General features: G+C 41.1%; 1 protein-coding gene and 1 non-coding gene across 7 annotated transcripts in view; both read left to right on the top strand.

The window, feature by feature from the left end:
* The first annotated feature begins 4,242 nt into the window (after positions 1 to 4,242).
* TRNAG-GCC (transfer RNA glycine (anticodon GCC)) lies at positions 4,243 to 4,313 on the top strand. Its single transcript has one exon. It is a non-coding gene; the product is annotated as a tRNA-Gly (tRNA).
* A 143-nt stretch (positions 4,314 to 4,456) lies between these two features.
* CRCP (CGRP receptor component) overlaps positions 4,457 to 18,497 on the top strand; it is a 35,226-nt gene continuing 21,185 nt past the window's right edge. For 3 of the 6 annotated variants that reach the window (XR_003259988.2, XR_010392283.1, XM_026105581.2), the window contains exons 1-4: positions 4,457 to 4,565; positions 8,685 to 8,721; positions 13,203 to 13,301; positions 17,155 to 17,249. Coding sequence is in view for 4 of the 6 variants with exons in the window: in XM_026105581.2 (XP_025961366.1) it covers positions 4,558 to 4,565; positions 8,685 to 8,721; positions 13,203 to 13,301; positions 17,155 to 17,249 (239 nt within the window). In the remaining 2 variants the exon portion in view is untranslated. Of the gene's footprint in view, positions 4,566 to 8,684; positions 8,722 to 13,202; positions 13,302 to 17,154; positions 17,250 to 18,363; positions 18,486 to 18,497 lie in introns of all 6 variants that reach the window. The other 3 variants (XM_026105582.2, XM_026105579.2, XM_026105580.2) reach the window with 2 other exon arrangements.

The following is an 18,497-nucleotide window of genomic DNA, read 5'->3' as shown; positions in this document are numbered from 1 at the left end:
CTGATGTGTTGGGAAAATAGTAAGCACTGAATTCGTAACCAGAATGCATCATGTACGGAAAGCATCTTTATTCCATGATGCTTGTGATATGGGCTCAAGGTTGGGACACAACCTGTGTAAGGATTGTGTGTGTTTCTGTCTGAAGATATTGAACAGGACTTTGCCAAACTAAAAAAGGGGGAAAGGGAGGGATCCCAAGTGCTCTAGCCCAAGACTGGTAACACAGTGACTTCATATGAAGTATTTGTGATGATATATCCTGGATTTTGGACTTGCTCCCATTGAAATCAATTGTTCCACTGGATGCTGTGGGATAGGGTTGGGACATGAATCTGCAGCCACGTGCACCTGAGTATTACTCGGGGGGGACAACTTAGCTGAATTTCCATTGTGTTCCTTTTCGTAATCTATGCCTCGACTCCAAATCTGGTTTTGCAAGCAAGAAGCCCTTTGTGGGTGTTACCAGATGATCTTATTTTTATTAATCTAAGCCTGATATTATACATAGTAATGGATGTATGGTTTCATGTGGCATCTGTCAGCAGTATCACTGTGTATTTAACAAATTTTATCGGGATTAGTTTGCTTGTAGTATGTTATTTTAACTGCTGTCCTAGTTTGTATGTAGGAGATCTATTAAGTCTCTCTTCTCCCATTTCTACATGAAAGAGGCTTGGCATTTGGGAGCTGAACTTTTTTTTGGAAAAACAGTGAAACAGCACTGCAAAATAGGTCTTCTAATGCACACTGAAATGTATTCTCATCATTACCATCTTCTCTATTTGTTCTGTTTTTGATGTTTTTCCACTTGCATTTCCTGTCTTATTCTTTCAGTCTTTTATTTGCTTAGTGAAATAGAAAGTTTATCCCCTAAAAACCCAACCCACAGTTAAATACCAAGGAAGTTCTGGTGGAAAAGTATCATATGCTCCACTTATTTTCCATTCTGGGCACAGTGTCACAGCCTGCCGTGCATCCCCCTTCCAGGAGTTTAGCTGGCTAAGTCAGAGTTGAGCTCGGTTAGCTGGCTGAGTCGAAGGTCAGCTCCTTTACTGATAAAAGCTGTTGTGAAGAAAGCTCTAAGTGCGGCCTGCCTCTCCTTGCCCTTGGGAACTGCTTTGAAGCCGCGGTTTTACCGCTGGCTGGGGCCTGGGCTGCACCGCAGCTGTGCAGCAGCTACGTCTGCGCCTGGTTTCCCACCTCCGCAGCTCTCACCTGGACCCAGGCGCCCTGGCCGGGCTTCCTCGGCCGGCCTCGGACCTGCCTCCTCGCTGCAGGCTTGCTGGGTGAGCAGTGGACTGTGTCTGACCCTCACCGCTGTCTCTGGCCCTGATCCTGACCCGGCGGTGCTGCTCTGCATCCCAGCTCCTTGGTGGTGAGAGGTGGTCGTCATCGCGCTCTGCTCCCGGCTCCCCTTCCCTTGCGGAGCAGCCAGCCCTCGCTGCTCCACCACACATAGGTCGTACATTAATATTCCCAGCTATACTCTTTTCCAAGCTGATGCACTATGAGATAGCGAGTAAATTGCCCATTTTGCAGCACGGAGAGGTTTAATTAAATATATTTTAATGTCCTCCGAGATTAGAACATTATTTGTGCTTGTTTTTGTAATTAAGGTCACATTCTTACTATTTCTTTTAGAGTGCCTTTTTGTTGGCAGAGACTAATACGTGTGGAGCTCAGCTCTGAAGGAGTGCCTTAGCGATTTCCAGAAATACACTATTCATAGTAGGACTAATTGTAAAACCTGAGTCTGGTAAAGAAAGAAGATGACATAAGCTGCTGCACTGCGTTGTCTTTAAAAACATTCTTTTTTAACTGTCATTTTGGTTTAGAAAAAGAAAAAAGCTCTATAGACTGAAAGTGCTAGTCAAACGCACTGTCAGCTAGACCGGTGTGAAGCAGTGCTGACATTTTTTGTTAAAAAAAAAAACTTTGTTTAATGAATTTTGAATGTAAAAGAAAAAAAGACACTATAGGGTGATCAGCAAAATGCTGAATACAGTAAACATCTTTCATGACAAAGAATACAAATACCATGCAGATCTGCTTTCAATAGCAATTACTAGGCCCCCTGCTTTCAATAGTTAATGCCGAGGCCCCTCTCTCACCAGCCTTAGTGGTTACAATCACAAGCCAGTGCTTAAAATGTTGACATGCTAAGCACATTTAGAAAACCTATGTCTGCATTCCCTATGGATGGTGTAGCATAACTGTCTAACATCTAAAGTGCAGCAGTTAAAAACAAAGTTAGCTCAGCGAATCACCCCACCTCTCCTGGAAAGCTGTAGGCATGCATCTCTCCTAGAGATCTCCCTTCTGCCTTGCATGATGTCAGTGGATTTCTGGCTGGTCTATTTTTGTGAAATTTCCAACAGGGTTTATGTCTCCATGGGAAAATACTTAGGAAGAATATGTTTCTATCGGAAAAAAAAAATCAAAGCTATTGAGAGAGGCATGTGTATTATGCTGCTTCTTCCCAGCGGCTGGGATGGGACACGGTCATGGTGGATTCTAACACGGTATATCAGCAAAGGCCTGGAATGAAACTTGGAGAAACACTGAAAATGTAGATGATGAACTGGATTTGGGGCAGGGGGATAAAAAGGAGGTGCCAAGGAGAAACAAAATAAATGTGCTTAAGATTTTGAACCCATATCTAAAGAGAATGATGAGGGGAAGGCAAGGATTAGTGGATTTCTAGAGCAAAACTCTGAGAAAGTGTGGAAGTATATTCCTGAAAGAAAGCTGACATCCTTTCTATTCTTTTCCTCCCTTTAGCCTAGCTGGGAGTGGGTGTCTCAGCAGTTTCACAGGCAGGGTTTGAAGCATGGCAGAGAAGTTACAGAGCATTTGCTGTGCCAGTTTTGGCCCAATTACAAGGTCAGTTAATCCTGACATGAAAAAGGACAGCATCCATCACATCCTATCCACTGATTCACACCAGTGGCTTTCAGGCTGCAGCCTGAAGACCTTTCTGCTGGCTCTTTTTCCTGAGGAGTCTGTGAAAGGTGATTCTGGAATATGAATTAATTTCCCTCTGTGCTACAATTCGTGTATGTGAAGGGGGGCCACGTATCCACTGACACTTTTTTAGGGGTCTGCAACTGAAAAGGGTTGAAAAACCTTTGCCGTAGGCTTTCAAACTTTGCCCACCGCTTAGGTGTACGATCACGATGGGACACCCGAGTGCTGTGTCTCCCACTGCCCTCGCGTTGCAGATTGCCCTTGAACCGCTGCAGCCTGGTCCCATCGGTCAGAGCCGGGCGAGGAACAGCCCAGCGAGGAGCAAAGTCCCAGACCGAGAGCGGACTTCCTTCCGACTTGATTCTGGAGGGAAAACGGGGTGGTGAATTTTCTGCTGGTATCACAGGACAAGCGAGGGAGGTATGCACAAGGTGTGCAACCAGTTTGGCTCCCTAGATTTCTCTTAACAAGCATGCAAGTGCTCCTTAGGGAGTTACTGCTTTCATGTTTGTATATAAACTTTTACCTGAGGGGCCAATAGCAAAATAAATGATTTAATGTATTCCTGGCTCTCCAGCTCTGATGCAGACATAATTTTCCCTGCTGCAGCCATTGGGATTTTCAGCTATTTGCACTCAATCAAGTGTGTTCAGTTTTCTCAAGAGTGAAAAGAGCTCTTGCAAAATATAATAACGCCTATATGAAAAGAGAAAGAATAAGGGTGATGGTAGAAAAAGACATATCACGCTGGTGAGCTCGATAAGTTGTATGCACAGGTGCTTTCAAAGAAGACTGGAGGAAAGCAAGTATTACACAACTATTTCAGCCTCACATTGTTCTATTTGCACAGAGCTAGAAATTTGCTTTGGAAGGACCTTTAAAATACAATTTTCCCCTCATTGTCATCATATCTAAAGGTGGCTAATTTTCAGAATCCAAATAGATTTTCAGAACATGTTTTGCCCCAAGTGTCCTTATTGTACTGAGCTTTTTGTCCATGGGAGTTACTGTTCTGCAAAAGTGCAGTCTGTCTTTCGTTTAAAAATATAAAAATAATTCTATATTATATGCTAATTTTCTATATGATCCAGAGAGACTGGCAGGCACATGTTTTAAACTTTCGTGAAAGCCCAAGAGGTCATTTACTGTTCCATAAAGGTTTTGAAAAACTCTTTTTTGCTGAAGTGGCTGTGAGATACAAGAGTAATGGAATCCAGGCGTGAGCGCCCTCGCTGCGGTAGAAGGGCGCGGTCGGCAAAAGTGTTTTCAGCACCGGCATTGGTGGTTCAGTGGTAGAATTCTCGCCTGCCACGCGGGAGGCCCGGGTTCGATTCCCGGCCAATGCAGTTGGCTTCTTTTTTTCTCCCCCGCCGGCCCCGACCTTTCTTCCTCCTTCCCGGGCTCCAAAACCTCTTTCAGCTCAACCCCGACTCCCGACCTCCCCAGCGCTCCCCCTCGCCGTGGCTCTGCGGGCGGCGGCAGCACCGGCTGGGGAAGAGGAAGGGGGAGGGGAAGGGGAAGGTCCCCGCCCCGCCCCGGGCAGGCGGAGGCCGCGGGCCGCCTCAGCGCGCAGCCGCGCGCGGGGACAAGATGGAGGTGTAAGGAGCCGGCGGGCGCGAGGGCGGGCAGCGGCAGGGGGTCCGGCCTGCCGGGGGCTAACGGCCGCCGGGACCCGCGGCTGTGCTGGGGGGGGCGGTGTGTGTATATGGGGCTGCCCGCAGTGTGTGTGGGGCGGCATATGTATATGGGGCTGCTCGCAGCGTGTGTGTTTAGGGGGGGAGGGTATATGTATATAGGGCTGCCTGCAGTGTGTGTGTGTGTGGGGGGGCAGTATATGTATATGGGGCTGCCCACAGTGTGTATGTGGGGGGGGATGTATATATGGGGCTGCCCGCGGTGTGTGTGTGGGGGTGTATATGTATATGGGCCCCCATGCCATGCGTGTGTGGGAGGTATACGTATATGAGCCGTCCCACAGTGGGGGTGGGGGTGTATGTATATGGACCCTCCCGCCGTTTGGGGGGTGTGCATGTGTATGGGCCCTCCTGCAGTGTGTATGTGGGGGTGTACGCAAAAGGGGCCTCCCGCAGTGTGTGTGTGGGGGGGCTATATGTGTATGGGCCCTCCTGCAATGTGTGTGTGGAGGGTTATGCGTATATGGGCCCTCCTGCAATGTGTGTGTGTGGGGTTATATGTGTATGGGCCCTCCTGCAATGTGTGTGTGGGGGGGTTATATGTGTATGGGCCCTCCTGCAGTGTGTGTGTGGAGGGTTATGCGTATATGGGCCCTCCTGCAATGTGTGTGTGGGGGGTTATATGTATATGGGCCCTCCTGCAATGTGTGTGTGGGGGGGTTATATGTGTATGGGCCCTCCTGCAGTGTGTGTGTGGAGGGTTATGCGTATATGGGCCCTCCTGCAATGTGTGTGTGTGGGGTTATATGTATATGGGCCCTCCTGCAATGTGTGTGTGGGGGGTTATATGTATATGGGCCCTCCCGCAGTGTGTGTGTGGGGGGGTTATATGTGTATGGGCCCTCCTGCAGTGTGTGTGTGGGGGGGTTATGCATATATGGGCCCTCCTGCTCTGCGTGTATGGGGTTATACGTATATGGGCCCTCCTGCTCTCTGTGTGTATGGGGTTATACATATATGGGCCCTCCTGCTCTGTGTGTATGTGGGGGGTGTATGTATACAGGCCCTCCCGCCGTGTGTGCGGGGTGCCTGCTGCAGAGAAGAGCGGCCGTGGCAGCGGGTGCTGCTGCTCTGGCGGGAAGTGCGCTGTGGCCGCCGCGGCGTTTCATGCTGCCCGGCCAGGACCTGGGCCCTCGTCGCCCTGCCCTGGGCCCTTCCGCTCCTGCGCCTCCCCTTCGCTGCGCCGTGCTGACCAGGAGCTGAGGCTTTCTGTCTGCTCTACAAATATTGCTGAAGCGCCTGTTTGTTTGGGAAAAAGACATTGCAGCTTAGTCTTAATCCTCCTCTAAGTCAGCATCCCCCTGTCCTTCCTGCCCGGTGGGACGTGCGCGCACACAGCCGTCTCCCCTTCCTCTCGTTCGTGCGCGCCGGGCAAGGCGGCACGGAAACCCTCTCCTGCCGCTTCGGGGAGGGAACCGCTGCGTGCCAGCACCGCTGCCCTTACCCAGCTATTGCAGTTCGCGCTGTCCACGGACACTTTCTTATCGTTGAATGTGCCACACTTCGAATTCAGAAGTAAATAACGAGTAAGAAACATTCATCGAAATACTGGTTTATATTACATTGGCCTTAGTGTGAGTAGCAATCCATGGGGAAATGCCCTGCTGCTTTTGTATCCCCCAAAATGCTGCAAAACAGGTACACAGCCAGGCTTAAAGTTGCCCGAGGAAGGATAGGATTTACTCTACTGAAAAAAGATTCTTTTAGTACCATTAATTCTAATGGTGCCATTTATGCACCGCTTGTTTTTTCCTACGCTGAGTAGCCCAGTTTATTTGAATGCTGCTACTTCTTTTGGTAGCAATCAGGGTGCATCGGGGGCCCGGAGTCCTGGTCGGTGAGCAGACCCTTGCATCAGAGCGGCGCGATCTAGCCCGTTTCGGCCCTGGAAATTGCTACTGGAGTTTGATCTTGTACTTCCTGACCGCGTACCTCTCGCCTGGCAGCCCCTTCGGAAAAGGGCAATCCACAACTGGAAAAACCTGTCTTACCTAAGTCCCTACTGTTTCAGAAGGATCTGTTACTAGAGGAAAAAACCCTCCACAAAATGTTTTAGTTTAAATACAAAGCATTTCTCAACATCAGATTTAACACATGAAGTGCCAGTGATGTTTTTAAAGATGTGATACCACACACTAAGATACTTTTTGATGTTACATGGAGAAGACCTTCTCAATAATGTTTTGAACTAAAATTTGAAGCAGTAATAGCTGTTTAGTGATTACTTTACAGATTTGGTGTTAGCATGACGTTCTCCTATATTTTTTGTTTAAACCTTAATCTCACAAAAGTTAAGCATACTGTTTAGCTCTCTATTTAAAAATATGCACTAGAATTCATTCTCTATAATTTCTTTTTCTTAATGTAAATTCAAATTTTTTTTTAGCATTTATGAGAGGACAGAAAAAAGCAATTATATTTCTACTTTATGGATGCTACAGAAGTTTTTGAACAGTAGACTTGTTTGTCAATTTATAACTGTGGTGTTTCAGCACAACAAAAATTCTTGAAGATTTGAGATTCAGCTGGGCTTGTGTTTGCTATCCATTGTTACAAGAAAAAACAGGCATTTTTCTAAATGCCAAAATGTTTTTTAATTATAAAGGAAGCAATTGTCTTAAAGAGTTTTAAAATCAATTTCCCAGAGACTCTATTCTTGCACAGTAGATTATTGACTCTGTATGATCATCTCACCTATTTAATTGAGAAATTCTATATATTTAATTCTTCCATAGCAGTATTGTTTCTGACAGAGAATGCCCTTGATCCATAGGGATTTCTGTAGAGAGGGCCTGAATGCACAGATTCTGAAGAATCGCATTGACCCAGCAGCAGAAGCTATATGGTTTGTAAAACATGAATGAAAGCTAATGCATGTGTGAGCTCACTCGCTGAAGTTTCACCCCAGTCAGCTGAATGGAGTTTGAAGTTCATCTCAGCATATTTTAGAAGGTCCTTTTCATTTAAAAACAATACTAGAACCTGTGGAAGTTTGTGGACGGCATTTAACTTGTTTGAAAGTGATGAACGTGGCAGTTCTATTGAAGCGGCTGGCTGTGCTTGACAATACATTGTACCTTTTTTTCATATGCTGCCGCGCAGACCTGAGAAAGGCCTTTTTTTCCTTTTGTATGGTAACTTTCTGTTGTTGCGGCTGCCGCCTGTTCGCTCAGCAGATTGCATTGTTCTGGCAATGTATGGGCTCCTGAGTCAGTTTTTCTCTCTCCTTTCTTTTTTTTTTTTTTAATTTAAAAATACAAAATTACAATATCCCGTAGTAATAGAGCCATGATTAATTTGGAAATCCGCTTAACTCCAAGAGAATCCAGTTAGCCTGGTGGTGGTGGCTAACGATGATTCTTGCTTAATTGGGACAGAATTAGCGGGGAAGGGTTTGGCTGCTGTGCTAATACAGGAGTAGCTGTATAAAGATTGAAAGGATGAATAAAGAGTAAATGCAAGATATTTTTTATTCAGTATAGTGTGCGCGAATATAGTGCCATATCTGTATCTATACACATGCCTATTATATATACATTGTACTACAAATAGTCATATTGTCTTTTTGCTTGTTCTTGAGGAATAAGTAAATAAAGAATGTGTGTGACCTTACGCTTTTTCCTGTCAGTCTTATTCAGTTAAAACTTTCGGCATTTTTATGTAAGGAAGAAGCAATGAAATTGGGTTTTAGTTGGTGAAGCAGAGTGGATGAATAAAACAGTTGTGGCTGTATGAAGGGGTTGTGTGGTGTGAGTGTATTATGATTTATGGTGTGAATTGTGCAAAATATGCTGTATATTGATGTAATAATTATGATATAGAAAAGTAAATATTTTCCAAAGGTGGAAATGGCTTGATAATTTTAGCATTACCGAAAGTAGACTTCTTAATGATATTATGGAGAAACAAATCAGCTGTGAAAATCATGTCTGTTCTTTTAGAGTCAGCATGACTCAACAAAGAAACATTTCAGACAGTTTCATTTTGAATATAAATGATTTTTTTCTTTTTTTGTTTTCTTAGAAAAGATGCAAATGCTGCATTGCTAAGTAACTTCGAGGTAAGTTTATTTGCATCCTGACTTTAAACCAGCAGTTTAGTGCTACAGTCAGTCACTTGCATGCTGCTTTTGAAGTTGAAAGGTGCCAGTGGCAATCAGGAAGACCTGTATGTGATTTTTCCCATTTGATTTCTTTTTAAGAAAAAAACATTTTAAAAGGAAAACTGGAAATGTTTTCACTAGTAATGGCTCTTGTTTTATTATTTGGTTGGCCCCAAATTTATAAAATTGTTTTTTCAAATGAGGAGCAGATTTTTAGAATGTCAGTAGCTGCTGCCTTCTCTTCTTTTCACTATTTATATGTCATTAGTTTGCTGAATCCTCTTGCGTATGGTGGTTTGGTTTTTAGGATTTGACTCTCACCCAAATACAGAATTGCATAAAAAAGTGAAGTGACTGGATTCACTGTTGCTTTGACTTCAGATGCGTCACGTTGCATATCCTGAAAGTTGACACTCCTGTAACTGGACAGCAATGTCTAAAATACCTTTTTTGAATTTCGTCTTATGACAAGCCAATATCCCACCAAGTGAGCGATACCCTGATTGTTGGAGTCTCTTTAATGTTGCAGCTAAAACTTCTTGCAAAAAACTTCAAGCACTTTCCCAGACAGCTGCTGCTAGAATCAGTGTTTCGTGTTTAACTTGAACCTTGTGATGTGCAGCATCATCCAAGAGCCTACAGCTCATTACTGCATGATTATATTAAAGCCAGTGCTGCTGGAAACACAGTCGTACACCCCTGGTTGCGTGGCAGTGTGTTTTAAAGCTCTTGGGGTGTTTCCAGAGTAGGTTAGGTTAGAGCAAGGGTGAGGCCGTCTGCACATCTGAGATGTGTTAGTCGGGGTAAACACTAGCAGGAGCCAGGGATGTGCTGTGATCTGCTGACGTGGGGAAACTCCAGTGGCCTGTCTTAAAAACGTAATGAATATTGGCATACAAATAGTAAGAAACAAAACAAAAATACGTTGTTTCCTAATGTAGACAAGTTCTTAATAACTTTCCTGTCTCCTGAATAAAGGTATTTTTAGCAGGAGTAGAAAGAAATGGGGTGTTCTTGTTAGTGTGACTTAACCAGATAATGGAAAGTTTTCAGTGTTTTTACGATCATCATTTTTTTCAACAGTTTTAATAACCTAAGCCCTTTTGTTTAATTTTTTTATTGCTGAGATTTGAAAATTGCACAGCTGTTTCATCCTAATTCTGAAGTAAGTCTTGAAATGTTTTGTCTTGAGCCGCATCTGGGCGTACAGCAGAGCACACCATCTGGCAGATATTAGAAGAGCTTTAATGAGGTACTTAGAAAGAACTGTCTTACTTAAGAAATAGATGATACTATGTCAGCCAAACTAGTATTAAATGTCTGTTTGTTAAAAACATATACTGTTGTAGCAGAGAAAATAGCAAGTGTTTCAGAGATTATTTATTGCAAGATCAACTCTGCTTCTTTGTTCTTCGCTTGCTGGGATATTGCTGGGAAACTAGGTATTGCTGCCTGCTCGGGTTCAAGTAGTAGTGTTGGCCACACGTGCAATCTGTAGGTGTCCGAAAGTGATGGACCAAGCCAGGGAGGTGCTAGCCGCATTTCAGAATCCATTTTTTATGCTCTTCAATCAAAACTTTCTTCAATTTAGTTCCTCAATTTAGTCTTTGTGTTGGTAAATGTTCCCACATGTGTTGAGAAAGAGCAAAAGGAAGTGGGAAATGAAGTTACTGATCGGACTGCTTATTCCCAGTTCCCTTTCCCAACATGGCAGTTATGCATACAGCTTTCTGTTTCTTTGCAGGAAGGGATTTGCAGTGTCTGCGGCTGTAGGCTTCTGGGGCATGGTTTTTTATTGCTCTTCAAAATACTTATTCCCCTAAAACTCTGGTCCTCTTTTTATGTGGTCGTTATTTTCAGTTGCAATTTGACTGGCATTGCTAACATTCTCCTTACCAGGATAACATTTTGGACAGAAAGTGATGTTTAAAAGAAGAATTCCAGGCTGACACGTTCTGTGTTCTGTGCCTAGATTTCTTCTGTCATCTTGGAGTTGTCATTTAGTGTGTTGTTGTCACTAGTTGCATGTTCTTCATATATTTTCCTACCTTTCGAGGTGTTTTAAGGGTTAGATGTGCAACTCATGCTTTGAGGAACTCGATAAGAAGAACACTATAGATGGTGACATCTTATCTGAGTTGGTCTGGTTGCATTTATCTTAATTGCAGTTGGAAAATCCTGAAAAGCGTTGAGGGAATGGTGTTGCTGAAGGCAGGTTCTTGTGCGTATTTTTCTGTTTTCTTCCTGTGAGAGGAACTGTTACAAAAGAGGAGTGGATCAGCTTATGTAACTGAAAAGTGCACACACCTCTGCTTTACTTTCCTGAAATTAAGTTAGTATTTACTAAGATATAAGTTCATAGCTTTAAATTTGGCTCTCAAGTCATGGATTTGTTGTTATTGTGGTAAATACATGAGGTATTCCTTTTACATTGACGGTACAATATAGAAGCATTTGCTGAAACTGCAGGATTGGTAGCTGGCAATGTTCTTCTTTCTCACTGTCTAGAAATGTTTGTATTCTTCTATAAACTTGTCAGTTTACAAAACCATTGGAGGCGGAAGTGGGACTTAAATGGAGCTAGTTAAAAATAGAACAATAAGAAATGGTCTGTTACTTTGCTGTAGGTATTGGCTCTGGATATACTGTTAAGCTTGAAGCAAAAAGGCTGAAAAATTTCAGCCAGCTGTGATTTAATATGGGGTGATAATCATGCATCCAGTACTTAGACACCACTTTTTAAAAGTGTATATAAAAATTACAACAGATAGTGCAGAATATGGGCAAATAAGTTGCATGTGTTTATTTCTGGTGTGCTAAAATCAAGTATATTATTCAGGGATTTTATATATAATAAAGATGTTATATAGTGTTGAAGCATAGATAACAGATACTGTATTTTTATTAAACTCTCAGGGCATTCTTTTGGTCATCATAGAGGCTTTCTTTATTCTTTGGATTTCATTAATGATGTTGCAGAATTTATCTTTTCTAAACAAATCCCAACCATGAGGGTCAGGGGTTGCTTAGTGATAACTTTGTAGTGCTCATTAACAAGTGTGTTGCATTCTGGACTGTGACTTGGACTACAGAATCACCAATGAAGTCTCATCTAGTATAAATTGACTATTTAAAACATATTTCTCTGTTGAAGGTCTCCTACAGCCTGGTTAATAGGAATTATGCTTTGTAATTCAAAATCAAAATTACATGTGCTGTGTGGTTGCTCGGCTTCATTATGAAGTTGATATCTTCAAAGTGAAAGAGCTGATGCTCCATTTGAGTGAGGATTGGGCAGTTAGCTTTCCTGGCAACTTCGAAATTTTCTATCTAAATGCTGTGTTACATGGTGCACTTTGGAAAATTACAAAGTATGCTCCTTTTATGCAGTAGAAATCTGTGATTCTGAAAAGGACTGGTGAACCATGTGCTAGATGTTGGTGGATATTAAATTCTTGCCTTATTACTTGGTCATGTATGAGAATAAAAGAGTAATTTTGATGTTGTCTCAGCATTTTGCTGCATACCTGGCTATGATGAGTAAAGATTTTGCAGAGTTGCAACAGACTTGACAAAGCGCTTTCGCAAAAATTGAAACGTCTTCCTTGCCTTCAGGCCTGCCTCTGTGAATCTCAATCCTACATTTTTAATATTCACCACATCATAAATGTGAAGACATCTTTATTACATCTTTTCAAGAATATGACTAGTTATATTACACTGTGGTAAGGAAATAGGGAGCTAATGTAATCTGTGTAGTTTAGCATACCATGCTGGTTACTGCAATAGTTATTGTTACGACTAACTCCACTGGAATTTACAATAGCGTCCCTAATCTCAGGAGCATCTATAGATCAAGCCTGGATTTAGTTGGTTCCTGGCCACGTGACTGTTGTAGAGTTTACTTTTCTTCATGCAGATAATGTAAAATAGCATCTGTGTGAGACAAGGTATATATCCATTTTAATATTGTAGGTACATCTGTCAGAACAAAACCAGCAGAGCTGTAAACTTGTGTGAGATTATGCTTCCAGAATCACTCATGTATTTCAATGGGAGCTGGGTGCCAGGACAGCTGGGTATGACCCAACTCTGTCTGGGACATGAGATAGCATAAGCAGTGCGATGGCTTCATCCTGGCAACTTCTTCCTTTGGGATTTTTGGAAAACATTCAGCAAGTGCTGGAAATCTGTTTAAAATATTCATGTATTTATGCGCTACCAATTTATACAACTTCTTATTCAACGTTGTGTTGCCAAAACATTCTTCATTTTAATTGCTGGTATAGTTGCCAAAGAAACAACAGTTTCTTCTTGGTATGGTTGATAGGATTTGGCATTGTTAATTTATGCTTTCCTGTCGTAATATTTTAAAAACATTTTAGAATATTTTAACTAAAATACCCTCTTTTATTACTTTGTTTTTTTTCTTTCCCCAGGTGTACCAGTTACTTACTGATCTTAAGCAGCAGCGCAAAGAGAGTGGGAAGAACAAGCAGAGCTCTGGCCAGCAGAACCTGAACACAATCATGTATGAGGTGAGTAGAACTGTGAATTTCCTTTGCAAATTAGCACAAGCCAGAGTAATTCACATCCTGAGATGTTTATATTAATCACTTTGGATCATATTTATCCTATTGAAAAGTACAGTAAAATATCTATTTTTTTTGTCAGTTTTCATTATCCATGGCCAGTTTATCAGGCTGACTGTGCCGTAAGTGCAAAGGCACGGTGCTGGTTCCCTGCAGAGACAGCTGAGTCAGGGCAGCTTGTTCACTCAGCTGTAATGTGCTGTGGTCAGAGCTGCAGCATTTCCAGGATCACCCCTGGTTTCATTTTCTTCTCCTGTGCACAGAACAGAGTGTGGGCTAGCAGGGCCCGTGGATCCATGCTGACCACACGGTATCTCCTTGCTTCTCCCTGCTCAGTATTTCCTTTCCGGTATCTCCTTGCTTCTCCCTGCTCAGTATTTCCTTTCCGTAAGAACACCGGGCAGTGCAGTACCTCGGTCCTAAGTGACGAAGTGGGGCCGTCCTGTGTCCGGCACTGGTAATTCTGACCCCAGACTAGCTGGTCCTGTCAGGGAGGGCATGGGCGTCTGCACAGGGCTCCCTAAAATCTGTATCACCCAGGCTTTTCCCTTCTTTGGAGCTTCCAGCCTCCCAGCTACCATGTGACACAGCATCGACTACTGTTAGAATAAAGCTCTCCTATTCAGAGATTTGGAAGGAAACGTACTGGCTAACTGTTGCAAAGCACAGGGTTGAGACAGGCGGTGTTAGCTGAGGACAAAATCTTGCTCTTATTAAAATCTGTCACAAAAACAACATTTCTGTTTTAACCGTGGGGGTTTTTTTGTTTGTTTTCTTTCTTTGAAGATTGCCAATGTTCTGTCCCACCAAGATTAAGGGCAGAACTTGCTGTCATTTAACGAATCAATGATACCACCTAGTCATGGTTTCAAAGCTGAGGCATAGATCACATATAGTATTTTCTTATTAACAGAATTCAACTAATAATTTATAAATAAAAAGAGGAAGACTTGGACAACCAGAATCACAAAATTATAGATATACATATCAACAACAGGTGGAGACCAGATGAGTAATAAATATTATCTGTTGCTAGGAAGAACTTAAAAAATCATATAATACAAATATTAACATTTTTAATATCTCAAATTAGCAGTTTCGTAACAGAATAGCGATACGACCTCTTGTGTCCATGTCTGAGATTTGCATGAGTATCCCCATGGCTGGCAGTGAGCTGAATGCAGTTTGCCTTGCTTGCATGAGTAATCCCATTGAGCAGTGAAACTACTCATGTGAATAAGATTTGGCCTAGGCTTTGTTTTTGTTTTAGTTCTGGCTTTGTTTGAAAATTTCTAAGCCTCAGATTCAACAAAATAGAGGCTTACCAAAAATCTAGTTTAAATCTTTATGGAGGCTAACAGTCTATTCCTCTACTTCTTTGAAACAGCTGAGAAAGACCCCGTAAGTATTTTTATATCAGAATATACCTTAAAGTTTTAACTGTCTTGTTATATTGCTGCATATTAAATGCCTATGGGGTGCTCAGTTTTGTACAGGGAGTAAGGCTAGTGTAAAATCTAGATATGTTTTCTCTGTATTTCTTATATTACTGAAAGAGAACAGGAATTTGATCTTAAGGAATTTTTTTTTGTTCATGCTGAGTATGTCTTTGCAAGCCCTGTTCAGGCATGTATCCACTGGTATTGAAATGACTAGATGAAGCTTACTAAGGTGGAGCCATATTTTGATACATCTGGCACTTTAATTGATTTGAAAATGTGGAAAAAGCCAACCTGGAACACAAATGACTCCCATTAAGTAATTAAATTTTATTACATAAAAATATGGTGGTTTCATTTCAGTCATTATTGGTAAATAATAAATCTGTTTTACCCAAAAAGGTCAGTCAGTCAGGACTTACAGGAGGGATAGTTATCTAACACATTATTATGCTTTTAAATATATATCTCAGTAGTTGCATAAAACTGGTCATTAAGAATACTAGTGATTCATATTTCATCAACTCTGTCTATTAAGTAGGATGAACTGTCCTGTGTTGTTGAATTCTGTTTTCATTTACCTAGGCTTTTAAAATGAAAATATATTTTAATGGAAATATACTGGAAATAAATTTGCATATTTTCTTAGTTGCCGTATCCTAAGAGAGTCTTGTAGATTATTTTTTTTCCCAGTATCTTGTTTTCTGTTCTGTAAATACCGATGCAGCTTTTTTGGCTTCTGACTTTTCAAATACTCACTTTAAAGATTTTCTGAGAATAATTATGTATGTGGAAGAAAACTGAAAGCGTAACATGTAGAAGGTACTCTATGCATATGGCATCATACTGCACATTTCTGTCTTTTTGTGTTTCCGCTCTAGATACTGCATCATTAGTCAGTTGTATAGATATCTTTAAATCTTTATGTGTATAGCTATGCAGTATCAAGAGATGAAGATTTTTTTCCTTAATTCAAAACAGATATTGACAATACTCTTACAAATCCTTCAGTTGCTGGTACATACGATGCAGACAATGCAAGTATTTCTATAACTTTTCCTTTGATTCTCATTATTTCCAATCCTTCATTTTGGTGTCTAATTTAAGCAACATTTAGAAAGATTTTTAAGCTGCTGCCAATGAAAAGACAGGTATAAATTGGAATTTGTTTGTGTTTTTCTTTTAATAGAGGTTTGTAACCACATTTTTTTAATCAGCTCGAATTATGTGATATATTTATTATCTGTCTACTCGGTGTCATGTTTTAAAGAAAGCAAATACAACATCTGCTGTGAAAGTTAGCTGAGGTTGATAAGTGTTATATGTAAAAAACGGAGCGAAGAAATAAATTGTCTCAAGTCAGATAAACATTTCTGAATAAAATATGACAATATTCTTGCAAATTTTTAATGGCAACCCACTTAAACTGCTTCTATGCACTTAAAGAAAGCATTAACAAATATGCCTCTAAAAGATGAGAACAGCCATAGCTTGGAAAGTCTTTGCTAGTGCTGTGCAGCTTGAGCGAGCTATTCATGGGCTGGCCGTGAAAGTATCCCTGATCCTGAATTCATGAAAACGTGGCAGAAGATAATGTGGTTTTCAGGATCAATAGTATTCAGCTTTTCTCAAGTGTAACAAAAGGACCTGGTACCTTTCTGAGCAAGCTTTGAATCTGTAAATATCTGTTGGTTTTAAAAGGAAAAATAAATCTGAATGATGCCATTCAACACAGTAATAAACATTCCTTGATCACAACCTTAGATTATATCTCACACCTGAGATTATTTCATTCCAGCCAAGAAAGAAAATACATTACTAACCAAGTGTCTTTCACAAACAAGGTGTGTTTCAGTAGACAGAGCTAAAACTCATTCCTTTCCTGTACTCTTCAACATGCAACTTCAAGCTGATATAATCCCTCTTTTGTGCAGATCGGGTACATGACTGTCCAGAGCTACAGAGGGAATGGTCAAAGCTGAAACTGTAACACGGGTGTGCAGTGAGGTAGCTGGATATGATGTCTGTATGGAGTTAATTCTCTGGGGCTTTCTTGACAAGTATTAATGTAATTTCTGTCACATAAAGTTGTAGCTAGGTATTGCCTGTTTCTTACTCCTTTAGTAACTCTCAGTATTAGTCTTATTGAAGAAAGAAAAATCTAAATGATCTGTGTTGACTGGGACAGCGCTTTCCACTATTCAGAAAAAGTTTAAAAAAAACAAACAAAACCCTAAATTGACTCCAGATTTTTCTGAGTAGTCCTGAGGAGACCTTTCAAAAAATAACTTGTTTCACAGACAACACAAAGGCAAATAATAACTGTTAAATAATGTATACTTTCCTCCTACCCCCTACAGACGCTGAAGTACATATCAAAAACACCATGTAGATACCAGAGTCCTGAGACTGTAAGAGATTTCCTCATAACAATGAAAGGCCATAAGCTAACCAAGTAAGTAGAGATGTATCTTTAAATAAAAACATAAATTCATGGGAATGTTGAAAAAACACCATATGCACAATATGATAACCTGTTTTTGATTAATGTATTAACATATTCTAATTATTTTCTGTCACTATTTATATCCTCATCCAAGTATCCTTTCCTGCACTCATATTAACACATATATGCATGAATATTTGCTTAATAGGCCTGTGTTTTCCAGTGTTTTTCTCAAACAGATTCTTGTCAGTATTTCTTTTTTAGCATGGTTTCATATGGTCCAAGCACAAAGTAGAATTTATAAAATGTTTGGTGAGGAAGAACAATATAAAATGCAAATGGGTTTTGAATACAGTAAGAGAATTGTGATGAAAACAACCTCAATTTATTACCAGCTTTCTCATTTTTATGAACTTTCTTAAGCAAAAATGCATTCATTCCTAAAAGTGGAAGAAGATGACTATATTACAGGGAGGTAAGAAATAAATAAAATCATGATGCAGATGTATAAGAAATGTGTTCTTCTGAAGCTAAATTTTATGTGAATCCGTGAACCGCAGCTGCTTCACATTATCTCTCTTTAATCAGTGTTCAGCAAATTAAGGTTTTCATCTTTCCTGTTTGTGGTCTTTATCCACTGACATTTGTGTCCGCTAGGGTTTCTAAGAGGTGTACACTGCTTGATTAATGCACTATTCAGATAACAGAAGTTTTTTTCATCGTTTCCAGGAAGGCTGAACTATAGGTCATTCTTCTTATTTTGGGAAGTCCTGCATAGAAAATCTGACTGTTTTCTTTTGCAGTTACAGGAAGATTCAAAGGTTTTTTTTCTCTCTGGCAGTGGTATGAATGCATATTTACAGTGCTGGAAACACATAATCCTCTCAAACCTCTCTTCAGAGTGTGAATGAAGCCTGTCATAAACAATCAGACCCAAAAGTAATTGAATCAGTGTGTTACTTCTTCAGATAGCTTTAATCAGTCATCTTTTTGTGAAAGGGTGCATTTAAAGCAGAAAGTACAAAGGCTTAGTTGCTTCTGAATGACTCCCTCTTCACCATGAAGGGATGGTTTATGCTGTATAGACACTGGCTGCATTTTTACTCTCTGCTGGTTTTTTAAGGAGTTCATGCTCTGGGAAGGAGGCTTTTGCTGCTTTGGTTGCATCACAGAAAGAAATGCAAGTTGAGAGCATCTGGAGAGCGCAATGCTACAAGGGAAGTGTTCAGCCTGCCCAAAAGCATGGTAATTTGAGTA

Source organism: Dromaius novaehollandiae, chromosome 19 (genome assembly GCF_036370855.1).
Source record: "Dromaius novaehollandiae isolate bDroNov1 chromosome 19, bDroNov1.hap1, whole genome shotgun sequence".
NCBI classification, from domain to species: domain Eukaryota; kingdom Metazoa; phylum Chordata; class Aves; order Casuariiformes; family Dromaiidae; genus Dromaius; species Dromaius novaehollandiae.
Note: the sequence above shows the minus strand (reverse complement) of the source record. Positions and strands in the feature narration are given on the sequence as shown.